Source organism: Fopius arisanus, unplaced genomic scaffold, assembly GCF_000806365.1.
Source record: "Fopius arisanus strain USDA-PBARC FA_bdor unplaced genomic scaffold, ASM80636v1 scaffold00005, whole genome shotgun sequence".
In the NCBI taxonomy this organism is placed as follows: domain Eukaryota; kingdom Metazoa; phylum Arthropoda; class Insecta; order Hymenoptera; family Braconidae; genus Fopius; species Fopius arisanus.
In genome coordinates, this window is record NW_011887744.1 from 293,582 (window position 1) to 309,673 (window position 16,092).

At 41.3% G+C, this 16,092-nt stretch overlaps 5 protein-coding genes across 7 annotated transcripts; 2 read left to right on the forward strand and 3 right to left on the reverse strand.

Moving 5' to 3' along the window:
- The first annotated feature begins 239 nt into the window (after nucleotides 1–239).
- On the forward strand, nucleotides 240–14,908 carry LOC105273279 (uncharacterized). Its single transcript, XM_011315620.1, has 4 exons — nucleotides 240–576; nucleotides 12,031–13,780; nucleotides 13,922–14,131; nucleotides 14,222–14,908. The coding sequence occupies exons 2-4, from the start codon at nucleotides 12,032–12,034 to the stop codon at nucleotides 14,795–14,797; spliced, it is 2,535 nt and encodes an 844-aa protein (XP_011313922.1). The 5' UTR covers nucleotides 240–576; nucleotide 12,031; the 3' UTR covers nucleotides 14,798–14,908.
- On the reverse strand, nucleotides 605–2,684 carry LOC105273278 (gamma-soluble NSF attachment protein). Its single transcript, XM_011315619.1, has 5 exons — nucleotides 2,447–2,684; nucleotides 2,288–2,355; nucleotides 2,098–2,182; nucleotides 1,964–1,981; nucleotides 605–1,883 (listed from the first exon to the last, which is right to left on the reverse strand). The coding sequence occupies exons 1-5, from the start codon at nucleotides 2,494–2,496 to the stop codon at nucleotides 1,028–1,030; spliced, it is 1,077 nt and encodes a 358-aa protein (XP_011313921.1). The 5' UTR covers nucleotides 2,497–2,684; the 3' UTR covers nucleotides 605–1,027.
- On the forward strand, nucleotides 2,771–3,747 carry Chrac-14 (DNA polymerase epsilon subunit 3 Chrac-14). 2 transcript variants are annotated; one of them, XM_011315617.1, is made up of 2 exons: nucleotides 2,771–2,923; nucleotides 3,187–3,747. In XM_011315617.1, the coding sequence occupies exon 2, from the start codon at nucleotides 3,187–3,189 to the stop codon at nucleotides 3,556–3,558; it is 372 nt and encodes a 123-aa protein (XP_011313919.1). In that variant the 5' UTR covers nucleotides 2,771–2,923; the 3' UTR covers nucleotides 3,559–3,747. The 2 variants fall into 2 exon arrangements, with proteins under 2 accessions (XP_011313919.1, XP_011313920.1); XM_011315618.1 differs by lacking the exon at nucleotides 2,771–2,923 and adding an exon at nucleotides 2,996–3,076.
- LOC105273276 (E3 ubiquitin-protein ligase LRSAM1) lies at nucleotides 3,702–7,384 on the reverse strand. 2 transcript variants are annotated; one of them, XM_011315614.1, is made up of 9 exons: nucleotides 7,175–7,384; nucleotides 6,854–7,096; nucleotides 6,285–6,701; nucleotides 6,066–6,095; nucleotides 5,563–5,935; nucleotides 5,148–5,491; nucleotides 4,731–5,042; nucleotides 4,443–4,646; nucleotides 3,702–4,312 (listed from the first exon to the last, which is right to left on the reverse strand). In XM_011315614.1, exons 1-9 carry the CDS (start codon nucleotides 7,244–7,246, stop codon nucleotides 4,187–4,189), a joined length of 2,121 nt encoding a protein of 706 aa, XP_011313916.1. In that variant the 5' UTR covers nucleotides 7,247–7,384; the 3' UTR covers nucleotides 3,702–4,186. The 2 variants fall into 2 exon arrangements, with proteins under 2 accessions (XP_011313916.1, XP_011313917.1); XM_011315615.1 differs by lacking the exon at nucleotides 6,066–6,095.
- On the reverse strand, nucleotides 7,620–11,217 carry LOC105273533 (uncharacterized). The gene is made up of 4 exons (XM_011316029.1): nucleotides 9,875–11,217; nucleotides 9,070–9,406; nucleotides 7,952–8,263; nucleotides 7,620–7,875 (listed from the first exon to the last, which is right to left on the reverse strand). The coding sequence occupies exons 1-4, from the start codon at nucleotides 11,178–11,180 to the stop codon at nucleotides 7,824–7,826; spliced, it is 2,007 nt and encodes a 668-aa protein (XP_011314331.1). The 5' UTR covers nucleotides 11,181–11,217; the 3' UTR covers nucleotides 7,620–7,823.
- Nucleotides 14,909–16,092: the final 1,184 nt, after the last annotated feature.

Consider the following 16,092-nt stretch of genomic DNA (forward strand, 5'->3'; position numbering starts at 1 on the left):
GGGACGTTCATGAAATTCCTCTTTTCAAATGCATTTGCGGATGTTTTATGAAAAGTATAATTGCTGTTTCGACAATTACTCATTAATCACCACATACAGATCCTCTGCGATATCTCCATCTAGATATATATCACAGTTATTCATATTAAATATTTCATCCTCAACAGATAATAGAAATTCTGCGAATTCAGTTTCTTACCGTAAGGCATGCGTATTGCCATCACAAAATGGCGGCAATTTCGACCGAGTCGTTCCGTCATAATCACTCCGGTAAAAGTATGAGTTTCTGTCAGTCTTTTTGAATTTATTTTTCATGTCTATTGAAATAATTCGATACCAACGAAATAGTTTCCCAGGGAAAATAAACGGGAAGACAATGAAAATGAAGCTATCGATAGCATGAGGTCTCGTTCATCGAGTCTATGATCGATCGGATGTGTTCCCGCGCTTTATGTAGACCGGTTGACGATCCGTTGTGATGTTCATGAAAGAAAGTGTTGTGATAAAATAAAAAGTGTTTCAAGTGTCTCGTGAAGTGCCAAAAAAATAGACTAGGATTATTTCTCCCGGGGAAAGGTAAGAATAATTTAATAAGTCGAGAATCCAAGGTTTAGACGTTTATTCTAACCTACGCATAATAATCTCCCCAATCTCCATGACAAAATACACATGAACGAAATCTCGAAAACAATCCGAGTAATACTAGCATTCAAACAATAATAAAAAAAACGAGAATATGTAATTTGAACAATTTAACAAGTGATCGAATAATATATTCAGCTACAGCGTAATTATACTTCAGCGCAAGAAAATAGTCTCGTTATTATTCAACATGAGTCTCAATAATCAATCATCTATCGACATTCAATGCTTTAAATGCGTGTGAATAAATAGCTCTAAGCGTATTTATTTGCAGAATTGCCAGTTTGTGGTGGCAGTCTTGTGCAGGGTAAAATGCGCTTGTATATCTTTTAATGATTCGATAGATTGAACAAATGGGGAGATATTCGTGTAGTGGATAAAGGGATCAGCACAAGCCACCCTCGTACTCATCCTCCTCCTCTTCTTGTTTTTTCTCTTCGGGTGGTGTCTCGGGGGTCCTCTGGGGCTCGTTAGAGGGTTCACTCGATAAATTTGTCGAGGCAAGACCCTTTTCTATTGACGCAGTGTCATGATTGACTTCAGCCTCAACAGTCTCACGACTGGCAGAGGGTTTATCAAGGTTTGGTGATACGTATGGTGGGGCAGCATTTGCCCTGACACCAGCAGGAGGTACCGCGTACTCCTGCTGAGGCAGTGGAAGTCCCCTAGCTAATTTCGCGTACTCCACGTCCATGTGCTTGATGAATGGACTGTTGAGGGCTGCCCTGGCGGCATTAGCGTCCTCGTTATCGTAAGCCTGGAGGAGCATCTCCAGAGTTTGAATCTCTGGAGCATCACAGTAATTTCCCCATTCTCTGAAAGCTTTCTCAGCGGCTACCTGATCGCCTCTGGCCAATTGAACAAGCACCAATACCACAGCAAGTCTTCCAACTGATGGGGTGTGCTCAATACGCTGATGACAGCTTATTTCCCTTCGAATAGCATTGGCTGCCTCATCGTAGTTCTTTAGTTTCACTAAGATTTTTGCTACTCTACTCAGGTACTCGGCTGCCTGTCTTGGGCTGTCTTCGCCCATGACAATCTCCGCTGCTCTTTGAAAAAGTGGTAATGCCTCAGCTGGATTAGAGTTCTCGATCATTTTACCAGCTTTATCGAGAACGTTAGCCCCTGATTCTGGTGATCCGTGCTGCTGATACCACGTGCAAGAAGAATGCGCCAATTTTGGAATCTCCGATAGGTCCCCCAGATCTCTCGTTATCAAAACCACTTGCTCCAAGCTCCTAAAAAAGGAATAAATTCATTTCCATCCACCCCAACACTGCGAATTGATTATTCTACTTCATAATCAGACGGGACTTACTTCGCCGCGTGAAACCATCTACACGTTATCAATTAAAGTCAAGAAAAACCATATCTGGGTATTTTTAAAATATTTCTTCGATAGTCAGCACCTCATTTTTTAATTTCACTCTGATCTTATCTAAAAAAGGATACGATCGATTCTCCTTATAGCAATCTGCAGCTTTGATGAGGGCCTCCTTGCACTGCTTCAGGGATTTGGCGATTCGAAAGCATGTGGCTTAACCATCGTCAAGAAAAGACATCATTCCAATGAATATATATAACAGATGTCCCAATTTAATCAATTACAAATTAATCTACACTCCAAAAGGTGTAATAATACCTGCTTGGTTGTACTCGTCAGCTGCGACCTCATAATCCGGTCTCCACTTGAGCAAAGTTGTTTTCAAGCTAGATAAAAGATGAAGGAACGATAAATCCCATCATTTAACAGGCAAATGTCATCATTACCCAAAAATTCTACCCCCCTAACGTTCAATACCTCTTTTCAGCTGCGCGAATGTGCGCGTTTCCCTCCTCTATTTTTGACATTTTCCTTCGAATGGTGTCTGATCTCCGGACAAATCAGCTTGATACGCAAATAGTTGACAATTTAAAATGAGCAAGTCCACTGAATTCGGGAATTATTTTCCACCCCTGTCAGCTGTCAAATGGCCTCTGCTACGCAAATCACACCCCACTTTTACCCCTTTACTTTTTTTTCGACACATCCAACACAGTCGAGACACAAACACAAGTGAAGAAACATCTGGGAATATTTCGTTGTCTTCCTGCGACTATCGTGTTGGTATTCTCGATCTGGGGAATTCCCCGGGCACTAGTGTAATTGTGAAAATCGAATACATTGGCGGGAAAGAGTTGTTTAGGCGTTGTTCATCAACCGAAAGTTATAAACAACACAGGAAATATAGTCTAGTGAATCTGAAAGTGTTGTTGGTTATCCTAAATCAATAAAAATGTAAGTATTGTTTTTTAATTAATAAGAGGAGCTATTTGAAGTTCTCTACTGTTAGTTAACCTGTCTTTACTGGTCACTTCCATTGTTTATGTGATGATTATGTCGACTTTATAATTCCTGATTGTCCGATATGAATCCGATCAATAATAACAGGTTTCCTAGAATATTGTTTATATAATTCTGCAAATGGAATTATTTTGAAAAAGGGGATTATTCGCTCTAGTATGTAAATAACGTTTAAATGATGCATATTATCTCGTCAGATGGCTGAAAAATTGGAAGACCTGAATCTTCCGAATGCAGTCGTTACCCGAATTATCAAGGAAGCCCTTCCGGATGGTGTGACAGTGGGAAAAGAGGCGAGAGTTGCTGTGGCTAAGGCTGCATCGATATTCATCCTCTACCTGACGACAACAGCTAATACAATTGCTAAAAAAGGTAACAGGAAGACGATAAGTGGGCCTGATGTACTCCAGGCCATGGAGGACATCGAGTTCGACAGGTTCATCGAGCCCCTCAGGGAAGCCCTCGAGAATTTCAAAAAATCACAGAGAGAGAAGAAAGACGCCAACACCAAGAAAAAACAACAGAGGAAGGATGAGGAGGACGGCAACGACATGATTGAGGATGAATAAAAATGTCTTTAATTTACTTGAAATTTAAACATTAAGATTAAAATTTTATACATATTTATAAACAATTAAAATTAAATAATTTCATGGAGTTCTTGAATTCTAGGGGTTCATATCATAGAAGATAAGGAGATAAGCGTGTGGCATCCTTTAGAATTTTTTTTTATTCAATTAAATGAACAGTTTAATTAATTTGTGCTTTAGGCTCGAAACTCATTCTTATCCCCTTATTCATCAGTTATAAGTTGAATTTTACAATCAATAATTGATATTAAATGTGCTAGTCTGCCTCTCCTAATCTAAATAATAATCCCATAAAATGAACGGTAGGCACATGATAACAAAGTCAATACCACTTGGTTTACAATCACGTGGAAGCAGTATACAATTCGTGTAAAATTCTCGATATTGGAAAACTGTACTCGACAATTCGAAGAAAAAATGAGGTACTTGATATACAATGGTATAAAATCACGTGGCAATAACTTTGAAAATTCTCATCTCACTTCGTACTCGATTATCTAATTGTAATAAAAAGCCAACGGGAAATTAATCCCCAAGCAATTCAACGGTGAAGCGTGACGTAGTGAAATTTTAAAAACAATGCTCAATTCATTTCGTAGTTTTTGTTTCAAGGCTTTATGACTGGAATTTTGCGCTGTATAGAGCCGCGGCACATAGGGCATTCGGTTGTTACCATATTTGAGCATGTTGCACAGCAACATAAGTGCCCACATGGCAAAAAAATTACTTCGCACTGCAAGCAAAAAATAAAATCACCAATTAATACAATAAAAACCCAAAAATCTAGCTTCTCATAAATTAACTAAGATTTTCACATAACAGAATGGATAAAAGATGGAATAATAATTGAGAGATCGACTCACTTGTGAATCCATACAGACTACACACTCAGTCGTATCGATACTGGATATAGTCCTCGTGAGGATATTTGTACTGCTGGTAGAAGGCTCATCGACAGGTGCTGTGGGTGCCGATGATCCCGGTTCCTCATCCATTTTCCTCTCGGCTAGATAATTCTCAGCGGCGAGTATTATCGCTTGCCTGTCGTTCTCATTGTGAATACCAATCTACAACAAAATGAATCGTTCCACTCGATTGATCTCAGGGTCGGTATTTTTTCATCGAAATTCACAGTTTATTTTTTTTGTCACCTCTTCCAATTGCTGGTGGTCGACGTGAGGTAGCATTGACGGCAAAGATGCCAGGAATGGTAGGCAGTGTAGAGCTCCAGCGATGGCTACGTGCCTCACTAGGGTAGGCTCCAGGCCCTCAAGCAGGCCCTGGGGTCGCTGGTCCATCAGGGACTGATACTGCATCAGCCAGAATAAACTGTCTCTCCTCGTCTGTCTTTGCTGCTCAATTTGATTTATCGTCTCCAGGAGTTCTGCACGTCTTTTCTCTTGTTGCGCCAGAAGGCTCTCCAGGATTCCACTTAAAATTACTCTCCTTTGAGCAATATCATTCTGAAACCAATGAGAAAAATCTAGCGGCTAGAAAATTTCTTGTCTGAGGGGAATACAGTCCCTGCGAAACCATTTGATTGTTTATTTTTTCATCTTTGCACTCACGATTTGTTGATTAATTTCCAGTTTCTTCCTCTCAAGTTCGATATTAGTCAGCACCACTAATTGCGATTGGACAAGATTAACTTGTTGCACGATACTCCACGATCTAGCATCACTCCTCTCCAGGAGTGCTGCAAGGGCTGCTTTCTGGAGGACTTCATCCTTTCTCAGTCTCTCCAGAAGCCCCTCTCGATCTCTCTTCTGGTCCTTAGCTACTGATGCCAGGTGCTCGTTACTTCTCAACTCGAGACTGAGTAATGACTGAGCTGTGCACTCTCGAAATTTCGTGTATTCCTCGACCTTTTTCTGATTCAGGAGTTCCTTCTCCAGTAATTCTTCCATTGCAACTGTGAAAAAAAAATTCATTCTCATTTCGGATAAAATAATTCTAAATGCAAGTGTTATTTCGCTAATTTACTGAGAGTCTCTCGTGTTCTGCAGCTAGACTGATCGGAGTGACACTGGGACAGCAATTCCAATTCCTCTTTGATTTCACGCTCGTGGAGTTCAGCTTGTGCTTGCCTCTCAGCCTCAGAGCTCCTCAAAAACTCTTTGATAACATTATCAGCTTCTCTCTCAGCATCGTAAATACCTGAAAGTAATCTGACCCTATTGACTTCCCTCTCCTGCTGAACCTTCTCGATTTGCTCCGCTAATTTCGACTGCTGGATGGCCAAGTCCTCCAGTAATTTTTTTCTCTGATCTTTATACATCGATTGCAACCCCAGTTCATACTCTTGCTGCTCCCTTATCATCCTCTCGACTTCCAATAACGCATTCTGTCTTCGCTCCTAAGGAATAATAAAACGTCAGGATTTTAGGAAAAATTCGGAGGACTTAAGCAGACTATGCGGCAGGCGATAAAAAAGCGTAGATGATACAATGAAATGATTACGATAAACGAGTGATTGTGTCACGTGCCTTTTCTCTGTCTAGCTTCGTTAATGTTGCCTAAATAAACAAAAAAAGTGATAAATAAAAATTGCGTTTACAACAGTGAGCGCTTTATTTGCATTCATTTTTTATTTATTTAATGAATGGATAAACAGAAATCGCAGATGTCAGGATTCACTTGAATCCACTTCCTTTCGATTTCTTTATTCCATTCATTCCTCAATTCCATCCGAATAATCTTCAAACCTGCACGTCGTCGTCTTTCTTAGTGCCACAATTTTCCGACTCGTCGAATTTCAATCTTCCCATCTCCACCTGGCCGTCTAAAAATTCATCCCTTGCCCTGGAGTCTAATCCTAACTCGAGAGCCAGAAAGGCAATAATTGCTATTGCCCCACCCTGGGTGACATAATCTGGTGGATAACTCAGAGTCAATCCATCCAGATTTACATGCACCAGACGCTCAGCAAGAGCCAGGGACTTTGGAAGCTGAGTGATCCCCTGGTTCTTGCTGATGTCGAGGATATTTAGAGTCTTCAGGTTCCCCATCGTCTCCGGTAACGATTTCAACTTGTTGTTGGAGAGATTTAATGAAATTAAATTGGGAAGCTCTGTCAACTCTTCCGGCAGCTTTCTTAAACCATTATTTTGCAGATACAATTCCTACCGAATTAAAGACAGCTGGACAATGATCTCTTTTTAAATAAATAAATACTGTTATTATTGGGGATAATTTCAATGGAAATATCTTTTTGAACTGTCAGAAATAATTGCAGAAATAACAAACAGAAGAGAAAGACTGTTAATTTGTTTACCTCTAGAGACGTGAGAAAAGAAATTTCCGAGGGTAAACTCGTGAATTCATTATCACTGAGGTCAAGGACAGTGAGAAGAGAAAGATCACTGAGAGCACCACCCCCTGTCAATGACGAGAGTCGATTTTTTCCAAGTTTAAGCTCCCTTTTCCTGAAAACCTTGCACAACGAGTACACCCCCGATGGAACACTCTTCAATCCACAATCAGAAACATCGAAAATTGGTTCCGGTGTCTCCCTAGCCTGTGAATAATCATCAAATCATTTATGAGATATGCCCCTCGTTTAACAAATCGTCCGTAATTACTTCAATTTACGTACTAGATACAATTTGTGCTCCAAACGCGCCTTGTAGTCCACGTTACCCTTAGTCCCATGTTTCCTAAACGACATTATCGTATTCCTGTCATGACAGTGGTTTCTCGTCCAAGGGTGTGATCATCTCAGTTGATTTTCCTCTATTGTTATCATGATAGTTGGATCTTCACCATTCAACACATTGTTTGTCGGATTCTGTCACTGGGAACATTATCAGTGACTCATTGTCTCAATGTCATGGCAATTTATACCTGGGAATTGTCAGCCAGCGCAGCTGTGGCAGCTCCAGATATTATTTCAATTTTTATGTAAACAATTGAGTCCCATGAGACATTTAACCGATAAATGGTGGCTTAAATGGTTTTAAAGAGGAATCCATTGAAAAATATATTATTTACTCGAAAACACGAAAATTTTATTCATCCAACAAAAATAAGTCCTCAAAAATTCATCTCTTTGTTATTAAAGTTCATTATCTACAATAGATGTAGTTTAACAATTACGGGTAATATCAGTTGAAGTCGGAAATTATTGGCATTATGTCAGAGCCAGTTTTCTAGGTCTTCGTCAGTTACATAAATCCTCTATCAGGGTTAACAGTCACTACTTGCAGTCATTGGAGGGATGGTTCACCCTTCCGCGACCCCTTCTCCTAGGTGGGCTCTCGTTTTCGTAGTCTGTATTCCGTTGGTGTCAACATTCCCCTAAAAATCAATGTAACGAATTGAAATATTACAATTTAACATTGAAAACGCCCTGATTGAAGCCCTGAGTAATTACCTCAAAACCGTATCAAAAGAGACACAAACTCCCTTATCGCACATTCTCCTGTAAAGATGCCAGCACTCTTTTTCCTTAGTAGTCCTGAGGAGAGGCTCAACGTCCTCGATATTCACCTCGACAGTCTCGATATCAACCGATGTCATTCTGAAGCCCTCGGATTCGATCAATTTCGTCACCGAACCCTGAAGAGCTGCCCCAATACTGCCATTCCCCCTGCACTCCACCTGTTCCCTGGTATCAGTTCTTGCCGACGATGCAGACTCCTTGATCTCCATCTGGACTGCACTCAAGCCGCGTTCCTCGCAGGAACTGAATCATCAAATAAACAAAATATCCATGTCAAGTTCAGGGATTTCAATATCAGACCAATCTCCCCATTATCCCATCCATCTCCACTGTAAAACAAAACGAATTGAAATGATAGTTGACACCCCAGCATAAAAGCACAGATATAGAGATCTCAATTTCGACAAATGTGTTGCCTCAACATGAATCCAAATGCTAATATATACGTCATCCTTAAGCTCGGGCACTAGATGGTACCGACGACGAGCCTCCACCCCCTATCAGATATGTGCCCTCCTTTGGCCTAGTCCACCCCTCATTCCTCCACCCCCTGGGGCACAAAAAGAAAAATCCAGTCCTTCTCTTGACTCGCCCCGATATAATAAATCTCGGAGAAATCGAAATTGGTTCGTGCCCACGAATATCAGTCGCAAGTGGGTATTGTACAAGCTTTCATGAAGCAAATGGAATTGTGGTTCACTTCTGTCTTTATTTTGTTAAAAAGTACACGGTAAAAAAAAAAACGAGTCGTGGTTATGAGACATTTAACTTCCTCTCATTTCTTTTATCGTTGCTCTTTTCACCGTGTAATGATGCCAAGATCCCGGGGATTCGAAATGAAGGTCGAGGTACATTTATTAGTTTCTCTTTTCTCGGGAGGCACGAAACGGTATTTAGGCTTCATATAATATTGACATTGGCATTTTAATCGATTGACACATATTGACTCATATTGACTCTCGGTTCTCAAGAATTTTCGAAATATTAAATATTCCCCTTACCCTCCGGTAATTACCAGAAATATTTAATAACCGATAAAAAAAACTCACTCTGTCCTCGCTGGTACACTTTTGATCCGTTGAAGCAACAACTTGCGTTTTTTATCCTGTGAATCACCGATGGGTACGACGAGACAGCGTTTTTCGCGATCAGTGAGTCCTTGATTGAGGTCTATGGAGTCCTCCCAGTACTTTGGAGACGCTGGAGAGATCGGGCTGTGAGAATTTGTGGAGGAAATCTCCTGCCAGGCCGCCCTCATCTCCTCACCGGAGTTCCGCAGGGTGACCTGGGGGATAACCGTCGGTTGAACATCCGTAAACGACTTCCGGTCTGCACTCCGCGGTCGCAGATGCAGCTCCCCATCGATGGAGTCCTGCTGAAACGACACTGTACCCGCACCCGATTCATTAACACTTTTACCATTTTTTAAATCCCTTGTCTTGATTTCATAGAGAACACACATGCGACCACAAATACTCGGGATAACGTGGATGATCGCGTGTCTCTAGTCTACTCTAATTAGTTGGGATGCCGTGCAAGCCTCTTGACTATCACCTAATACCACTAGGCGTCATAGTGACAAGACATGCATCATCTTTCCATTCACAATGAAATAATTCTCCCACATGTACCTCTAAAGTCCGATAAAATAATGCATTTAATGCAGTAATTACCCTATTACTAGTCTTATTACTTCTGTAGTTCATAGAGATAAGGAAAGTTAACGAGGATAATTGCAAAATTAAAAGTTTCTTTGGTGCAACCGTACGTTCCAGATTAATTAAAATCCGGAATAATCTAGTTACTTCTTCAGATGACAAACAAAAGGAATTTCATCACAGTAGACTCTCTTACCAGACTTAATGACCCTCCTGGGTATCAATCCGTTACTCCTACAATTATCCACATTTCCTGTACTTAAATTAGTCACGTTCATCATCATTGGTGAACAACTCTTGATAATCGGAGTTGTGGACAAGTGATTCCGCAATTGACGAACGAGTTTGTCATCCCTCGGGGAATTTTTCTCAACCTCGCTGTCACTGTCCGCATCACTGACTAGTGACACCATAGTGACAACATCGGGATTAGTTTTGGATAACTCACTCTTTCGTCCAGTCTCATCGACCCTTCGTTTGCCACTCCTCGATCTCTTTTTATTACCCATTGACTTGTGCTTTTCGGGTGGCATTGAGTCATCATGAGGACTCGTCAGAGTCGATGATTTTCCCTGATTGATGGAGTTCCTCCGTTCGAACCTGAATGGCACCAAGGGATTCGAGTCCCTGGGTTTGTTCATCTTAGGCGTGTCGATGATGATGTTGACCCTGGGCCGGACCGAGGGTCCTGGGGGATTACCAGGACTGGATAGGGCTCCCCTCCGCTGCAACGGAGGGGCCGAGTTCGTTCTCTTGGCTCTCATATCCCCCACCGGCCTCATGTCCTTAATCACCGGAGACACTAGGGTGTTCTTCTGGACGGGACCATTAAACGCGACATTGGTCCCACTTTGGAAACCCGCACGCTTTGCCCTCGCATCGGTCACCAAATTGACCTTCACCTCTTTCTCGTTGCCAGCAAGCTTAAGCTTGCCTCTGTCTAAATGACGATGGGGATCCTCCAGGGCACAGTTCTCCAAGCCATCATCATCGATAACGCCATCCCTCTCTTGCTCATCCTCGAGAGTTTTAGGCTCTGCACAACTGGACGTCGACAGTCTCGATTCGCACCGATCCTCGGCTGTCTCATGGGCAAGAAAAATATCAATGTTGGACTTGTTGGCTTCCCTCTGCTTCCAAGCCAGCCGGAGCCGCTCAGCAAGTTCCTGTCTTGAGTACAAAATGGCAGCTTTATCCGCAGCAATGACCGACGACGCCGCGAACGTAGTCCTCCCAGATTTACTAGCGGAAGTCGTCCCTATCCGAGAAGCAATCACCTCCACCTTCGGACTATCCTCCACCTGCGAGCTCCAGGCGATTCTCACCTTGGGCCTCTCCACCGATGCCCACGTGCTCTTCTCCCTTCTAGCCTTGACGGGCTGCTCCACGTGATACATATTCGATCCAGGTCGATTATCATCCGCCGATCTCTGTCTTCTCACCTGCGTCCTCTTGGGTGGCTGCTGCAGGGACAGCTGTCTCGTTGGCTGTCTCGACATCATTCAACTCGATACTCAAAAAATTCGAATCAATGGCACAATCGATGCATTCTCACCTGAAAACGATAAGTCATTATCAACGGTGATGAGATCAATCTCACGAACCAACTCCATTCAAGTTTGAAACTTGCCCTGGGACCAAGTGGATTTCCAGCAAGCGTGAACACTCACGTCGGCTCACGCCGGCTGACTGAATCCATCCATTGCCCTCAGCCCAATAGAATCACCTCATCCATAGTAATACTGTAGTATCTACCTTCAAACATTAACCCACCCCCTGATTTACCCCCTCTTCTTCAGACCCCCTTAACTCCAGTCACCCATTATTGATCAAAACTTTGCCTATCATCTGACAGCTTGTTGTCCGCAGTTACCATGGCAGTTAAACTACCCCTCGGGCCCGTTCTTCCGCCGATCATTCGAATTCGTTGAACCTGCCGCACATACAGACAACTATCGCATTCAACCCCCAACTTCTAAGTGCACCTTTTTTTCCTGATTCCTCGAGGGGGAGAAGTTTTCAACTTTCCAAGCATTGTATTTGGAATTCAGCCACGTGGGCTATTGAAGGGTTCCAGGTCTATCATCGTGGGGGAGTAATTACTCGTGGAATCGGCTGGATTCCCTCGATATCGCGTTTTTTCGCGGGGGGTGGGAATTTTTTTTTATTGAGAACTTTGAGATTTTGAGGGATCGTAAGCTAACAATTATTTCTGACGGTTAGACTGGTACTCGTATACAGACAGAAATTTTGTGATTAATATTCTAGTTCGGGGGATGATAAGGGATATCTGAAAATAATTCTTTCAAGTTTTTTTTCTTGGATTTTATTACAAAATGTTTGTGATTACAGGATGTCGATTGGAGACAGTTCCATCGACGATAATTTCGTCTTCGGGGAAGACATGGATATGTCCATTGTTTCCAATTCGGATAACTCGAGTAAAGAAGGGAAAGCAAGAGGGATAATCGAAGAGAATCTAGGAACCTGCGGAATAGCTGATTTAGAGGAGAGAGTCCTGAAACCCGTGTGTCCCATTCTCAAGGAGAATCTGATTGAAATTATTGACGAGATCGAGAGCAAGCTGGGGCGGAGTAAGAGTGCACGAGTCTTCGATGACCTCTTCATCAAGTGTCAGAGTGCACTTGAACCCTGGAATGAACTGATGACTCACGTGGAGTTGCTGGGAAAGTCCCTTAACCCGGCGAGCTTGAAGAGTTTGATCGATAATTTTCCGAATGCAGTCATCAGAGTCTCAGGACATTGCAAGAGTAATAGACACGTGTATCCCAAAGAGCAATTACCACCGCTTCTGTCCGACGTTTTCAGGAAGGCCTGCGGTCTCGTCAAGGTCTTCTGCAATCTCGTCACCTCGAGGATTAGCTTCTCACCTCAGGATGATCAAGCCGTTCTCAAGAGGATCATCTCGGATGTCGGAGAGATTGCGAGGCTGACGACTTACGATCTCGTGACGATGGGCCACGCCTGGAAGACTTTCACGAAGCTGACGATCATGCACAAGGACATCCTCATCCGCGAAGACTGCATCGATAACGTCAGGAGTCATTTCAAGCATTTAACCATGATCATTAACTCTCTGTACAATAATATTATAAAATCCTCAGTGGGTGTATTCGAGAAACGAGCGAAGTGCACTGTCTTCCTTCTATCCATTCTGGAGCGTCTTCAGTCGGTCTTCTGCAAGGATCATCCTCTGAAGGACGACTTCATCAGGAAAATGATGGAGAACTTGATCAACTTGTCTGCAAACCACGTCATGTGCACTGGGGCGAGGCTCGAGGACCAGAAGGATCTTTATAAAGCAAGAGCGAAAATCATCACTTCCAACCATGTGGAATCGATAATAAACTGCTACACGGACTCAGATATATTCTGGAGAATATTCTTGGAGGAATTTGAGGAAGTGAAGAAAAGAAAGGATCTCAAATACGCGATGGGATACCACTCGATTGTCTTGTTGACGAGCCAGAAATGGAAACCTGAAGATCTGTTCTTTCAAATAGCAATTGAAAATATTAATAATCTCCAGGAGGAAGTGCTTGTTAGATCCCTGGATTTCCCAGTGCTGGATGATGAAGATAAGAGTGTATATGAAATGACGCTGTCAGCTCTGATGAATTTTTTAATCAGGCGGATCGATGATTTCAAGGTTTACGAGAGAATGCTCCTGAAGAATCTCATGAGCGAGAGTTTGTGGCCCTCGCTGATGGCCCATGACGTTTTGCAGGGGATTTATAGGATCTCCAGTGAGGAACTCCTGGTGATTCACATCCGCCAGTTCATGGGGGCCTACGAGGTGCTGGAGGAACGAGGTGATAGCCTCTCTGGCGTTATCCTCGGAAGATTGATTCTTGATATTTATGAGAGGCTTTCTACTGAGGGAAGGGAGACGGCATTGAGGAATTGTACTAGTCCGAGAAGTCTTCGGGTGATACTAAAAAGTGGATCATCCGACGATTCTATCCGGGCCAGACAAATGGCCTTGTACAGGAAAATTACAGCTGTCGAGCCAGTCAATAGTCTTCCAGAAGTTATTGCGGATTTACGTCGGCAGCCGACTGTTAAAAATTGGAATCGCATGGTTTGTTGATTAGATTTTTTCCCAGCATGTTAAATTTCGTTTTACAGCATTTTTACTATTTTTATTGTCTTCCGCAATATAATTCGGTAATCAATGTTAACATTTTGTGAAACGTATTAAGTTGATGTTATCAATTATCAGGTGGAGATATTAAAATTGATGGGAATTGTGAAGGAAATTACAAATCGAACGAATACGGAAAAACTCTGCGAAGTTTCTTCTCTGGTAATGAATGCTGTTGAAGACGCTACTGGATGCAGGAAGATTATGCTGTTAGATGTGATTTTGCTGTTGTTCGATTGTGCGGAGATCAATGCTGGGGATCAGTCCTTTAATTGGTCTTTGATTTCGGTAATGACAAACAAAAATAAGCAACAACTTTTGTAATAATGCTCTAATTAGGAATACATTGTTTAATTTGGATATTTTTTTTTCTACTAGGTATTATTCTCGAGAGTGACACATAATTCAGACCTCCCCCTCGATTTTCTGATTAAAATTTGTCATTATTTAACGAAAAATGCGCATCGATTGAATTCCACGAGTAAAGAGAACATGCCAGTTCTATCGAATGTGTTCTGTTATTTATTGAATCACAGGAATGATTTCGTTCGTCAGGAGGCACTCGAGGCCTACGATCACATCGTCGAAACGTGTGGTAATGATGATTTAGTCGGGAATATAACCAGAGTAATCGCACAGCATCCTGAACTCCGAGACATGGTCTCGGCGTACTTGAAAAAGCAATTGCTGGTGGAAATTCCTTGGATCGAATATTTGAGAAGTCTGTCAAGGAATACTCTACAGTTTTGTACGCTTCATCCCCACCAGTGTCGGGAAGAAGAAGAAGAGATTGAACACGAGGAGAAGAGATTCAAATCCGACCGCCAAGATTTAGACGCAAAAGGAGAGAACATTTACGAACAATTGAAGCTGTTGTGTAATGAAAAAAGTGATCTAAGGCCTGAGATACTCGAAAAATTAAAAAATGCCTGTCGAAGATTTCTAACCGAATGAAATCCTTTTTTCATTTCGTTAATTTTCTAATTTAAAATCAAACGGTCTGATAAAATCAGGGGAATAACGAACAATTGGAAGTTTCAGGATGTGACTATTGGACCAAATCAATAAATTTTACAAATTAATAATTAATTATAATAAATTAATAAATAATTTATTGATACTAATTAATAAAAATATGAATATGAATACAATTATGACAAATACAACTAGTATTAATAAATTAATAGTTCTCAGATTAATGAATTAAAAATAGATTATTTCTTTGAGTCGATTAGGTATTTTTTATGCTGATTGATTATTTCCTGGAAAGGGTACGGGTAAAATCAAGGAGGATTGGCTAAAGTAGAGGCTCAGTTCTGGGGGTTGGAATGACCCCACAGTACTGCACCCCAAGAGAGGGAGGGCGCTACACGCAATGCTGGGGTGTCCATCAAGTCGACGGGGTGAATTTTATTTTCTGCGGCAGGAATGCTTTTTGTTTTTTATTTGTTATTGTATTTGTTTATTGCATTTTATTGTTACTGTATTTATATTCTATGTATTTTTTATTTGTAACTGAAATTTAGCCGACTGTAGAACGAGCGGAAGGGGGAAACCACATTTTTTGAAATTTTTAATGGAAAAAATTATTTAATAGGTAGAAGATATACTCCTATTGAAATAAATTATTTTAATGAGCGCGATGTCCTATCGGTAACGTGCTCGATTAGCACGCCGACGGCTGGGATTCGATCCCGCCAACATTAATTTTTTTTTTTTAAATAATTGCTATTTTTTTTTTTTTTGTAAATGGCTAATTAAAGGAAATATTGTTTAAAAACTGAATATTTGAAAATCGAGAAGATATCCAGTGAAATTGAAAAAATTAGCAATTTTTTAAAACGATACTTTTGCAATATATATACTCCTAATGAAATTTTATTATTATAAAAGTGCGTTATCCTAGCGGTAACGTGCTCGGCTAGCACGCCGACGGCCCGGGTTCGATCCCGCCGTCATTCATTTTTTTTTTTAATAAATAATTCTAATTTTTTCTTTTGTAAATGGCTAATCAATTGAAATATTGGTTAAAAACTGAATAGCTCTTCGATTGTCATGTTCCCCTGATACTTTCACAAAAATTTCGAATTTTTCACTTTCAGTGAAAATTTCAGTGAATAGCTCCTTGATTGTCATGTTCCCCTGATACTTTTACAAAAATTTCGAATTTTTCACCTTCAGTGAAAATTTCAGTGAATAGCTCCTCGGTTGTCATGTTCTCCTGATACTTTGACAAAAATTTCGAATTT

Excerpts from the sequence above, each read along its gene's own strand:
- Chrac-14 (XM_011315617.1), top strand. The coding sequence starts at position 3,187 with ATGGCTGAAAAATTGGAAGACCTGAATCTTCCGAATGCAGTCGTTACC.
- LOC105273278 (XM_011315619.1), bottom strand. The coding sequence starts at position 2,496 with ATGTCAAAAATAGAGGAGGGAAACGCGCACATTCGCGCAGCTGAAAAG. Across the intron at positions 2,356-2,446 it reads ATTCGCGCAGCTGAAAAGAG|CTTGAAAACAACTTTGCTCA; the intron begins GTATTGAACGTT and ends TCTTTTATCTAG. Across the intron at positions 2,183-2,287 it reads TGACGAGTACAACCAAGCAG|CCACATGCTTTCGAATCGCC; the intron begins GTATTATTACAC and ends ACGATGGTTAAG.
- LOC105273279 (XM_011315620.1), top strand. The coding sequence starts at position 12,032 with ATGTCGATTGGAGACAGTTCCATCGACGATAATTTCGTCTTCGGGGAA. Across the intron at positions 13,781-13,921 it reads TTAAAAATTGGAATCGCATG|GTGGAGATATTAAAATTGAT; the intron begins GTTTGTTGATTA and ends ATCAATTATCAG. Across the intron at positions 14,132-14,221 it reads TTAATTGGTCTTTGATTTCG|GTATTATTCTCGAGAGTGAC; the intron begins GTAATGACAAAC and ends TTTTTCTACTAG.
- LOC105273276 (XM_011315614.1), bottom strand. The coding sequence starts at position 7,246 with ATGTCGTTTAGGAAACATGGGACTAAGGGTAACGTGGACTACAAGGCG. Across the intron at positions 7,097-7,174 it reads TGGAGCACAAATTGTATCTA|GCTAGGGAGACACCGGAACC; the intron begins GTACGTAAATTG and ends GATTATTCACAG. Across the intron at positions 6,096-6,284 it reads AGAAAGACGACGACGTGCAG|GCAACATTAACGAAGCTAGA; the intron begins GTTTGAAGATTA and ends TTGTTTATTTAG.
- LOC105273533 (XM_011316029.1), bottom strand. The coding sequence starts at position 11,180 with ATGATGTCGAGACAGCCAACGAGACAGCTGTCCCTGCAGCAGCCACCC. Across the intron at positions 9,407-9,874 it reads CAGGAGGGTCATTAAGTCTG|TGTCGTTTCAGCAGGACTCC; the intron begins GTAAGAGAGTCT and ends GTGCGGGTACAG. Across the intron at positions 7,876-7,951 it reads TCTTTTGATACGGTTTTGAG|GGGAATGTTGACACCAACGG; the intron begins GTAATTACTCAG and ends ATTGATTTTTAG.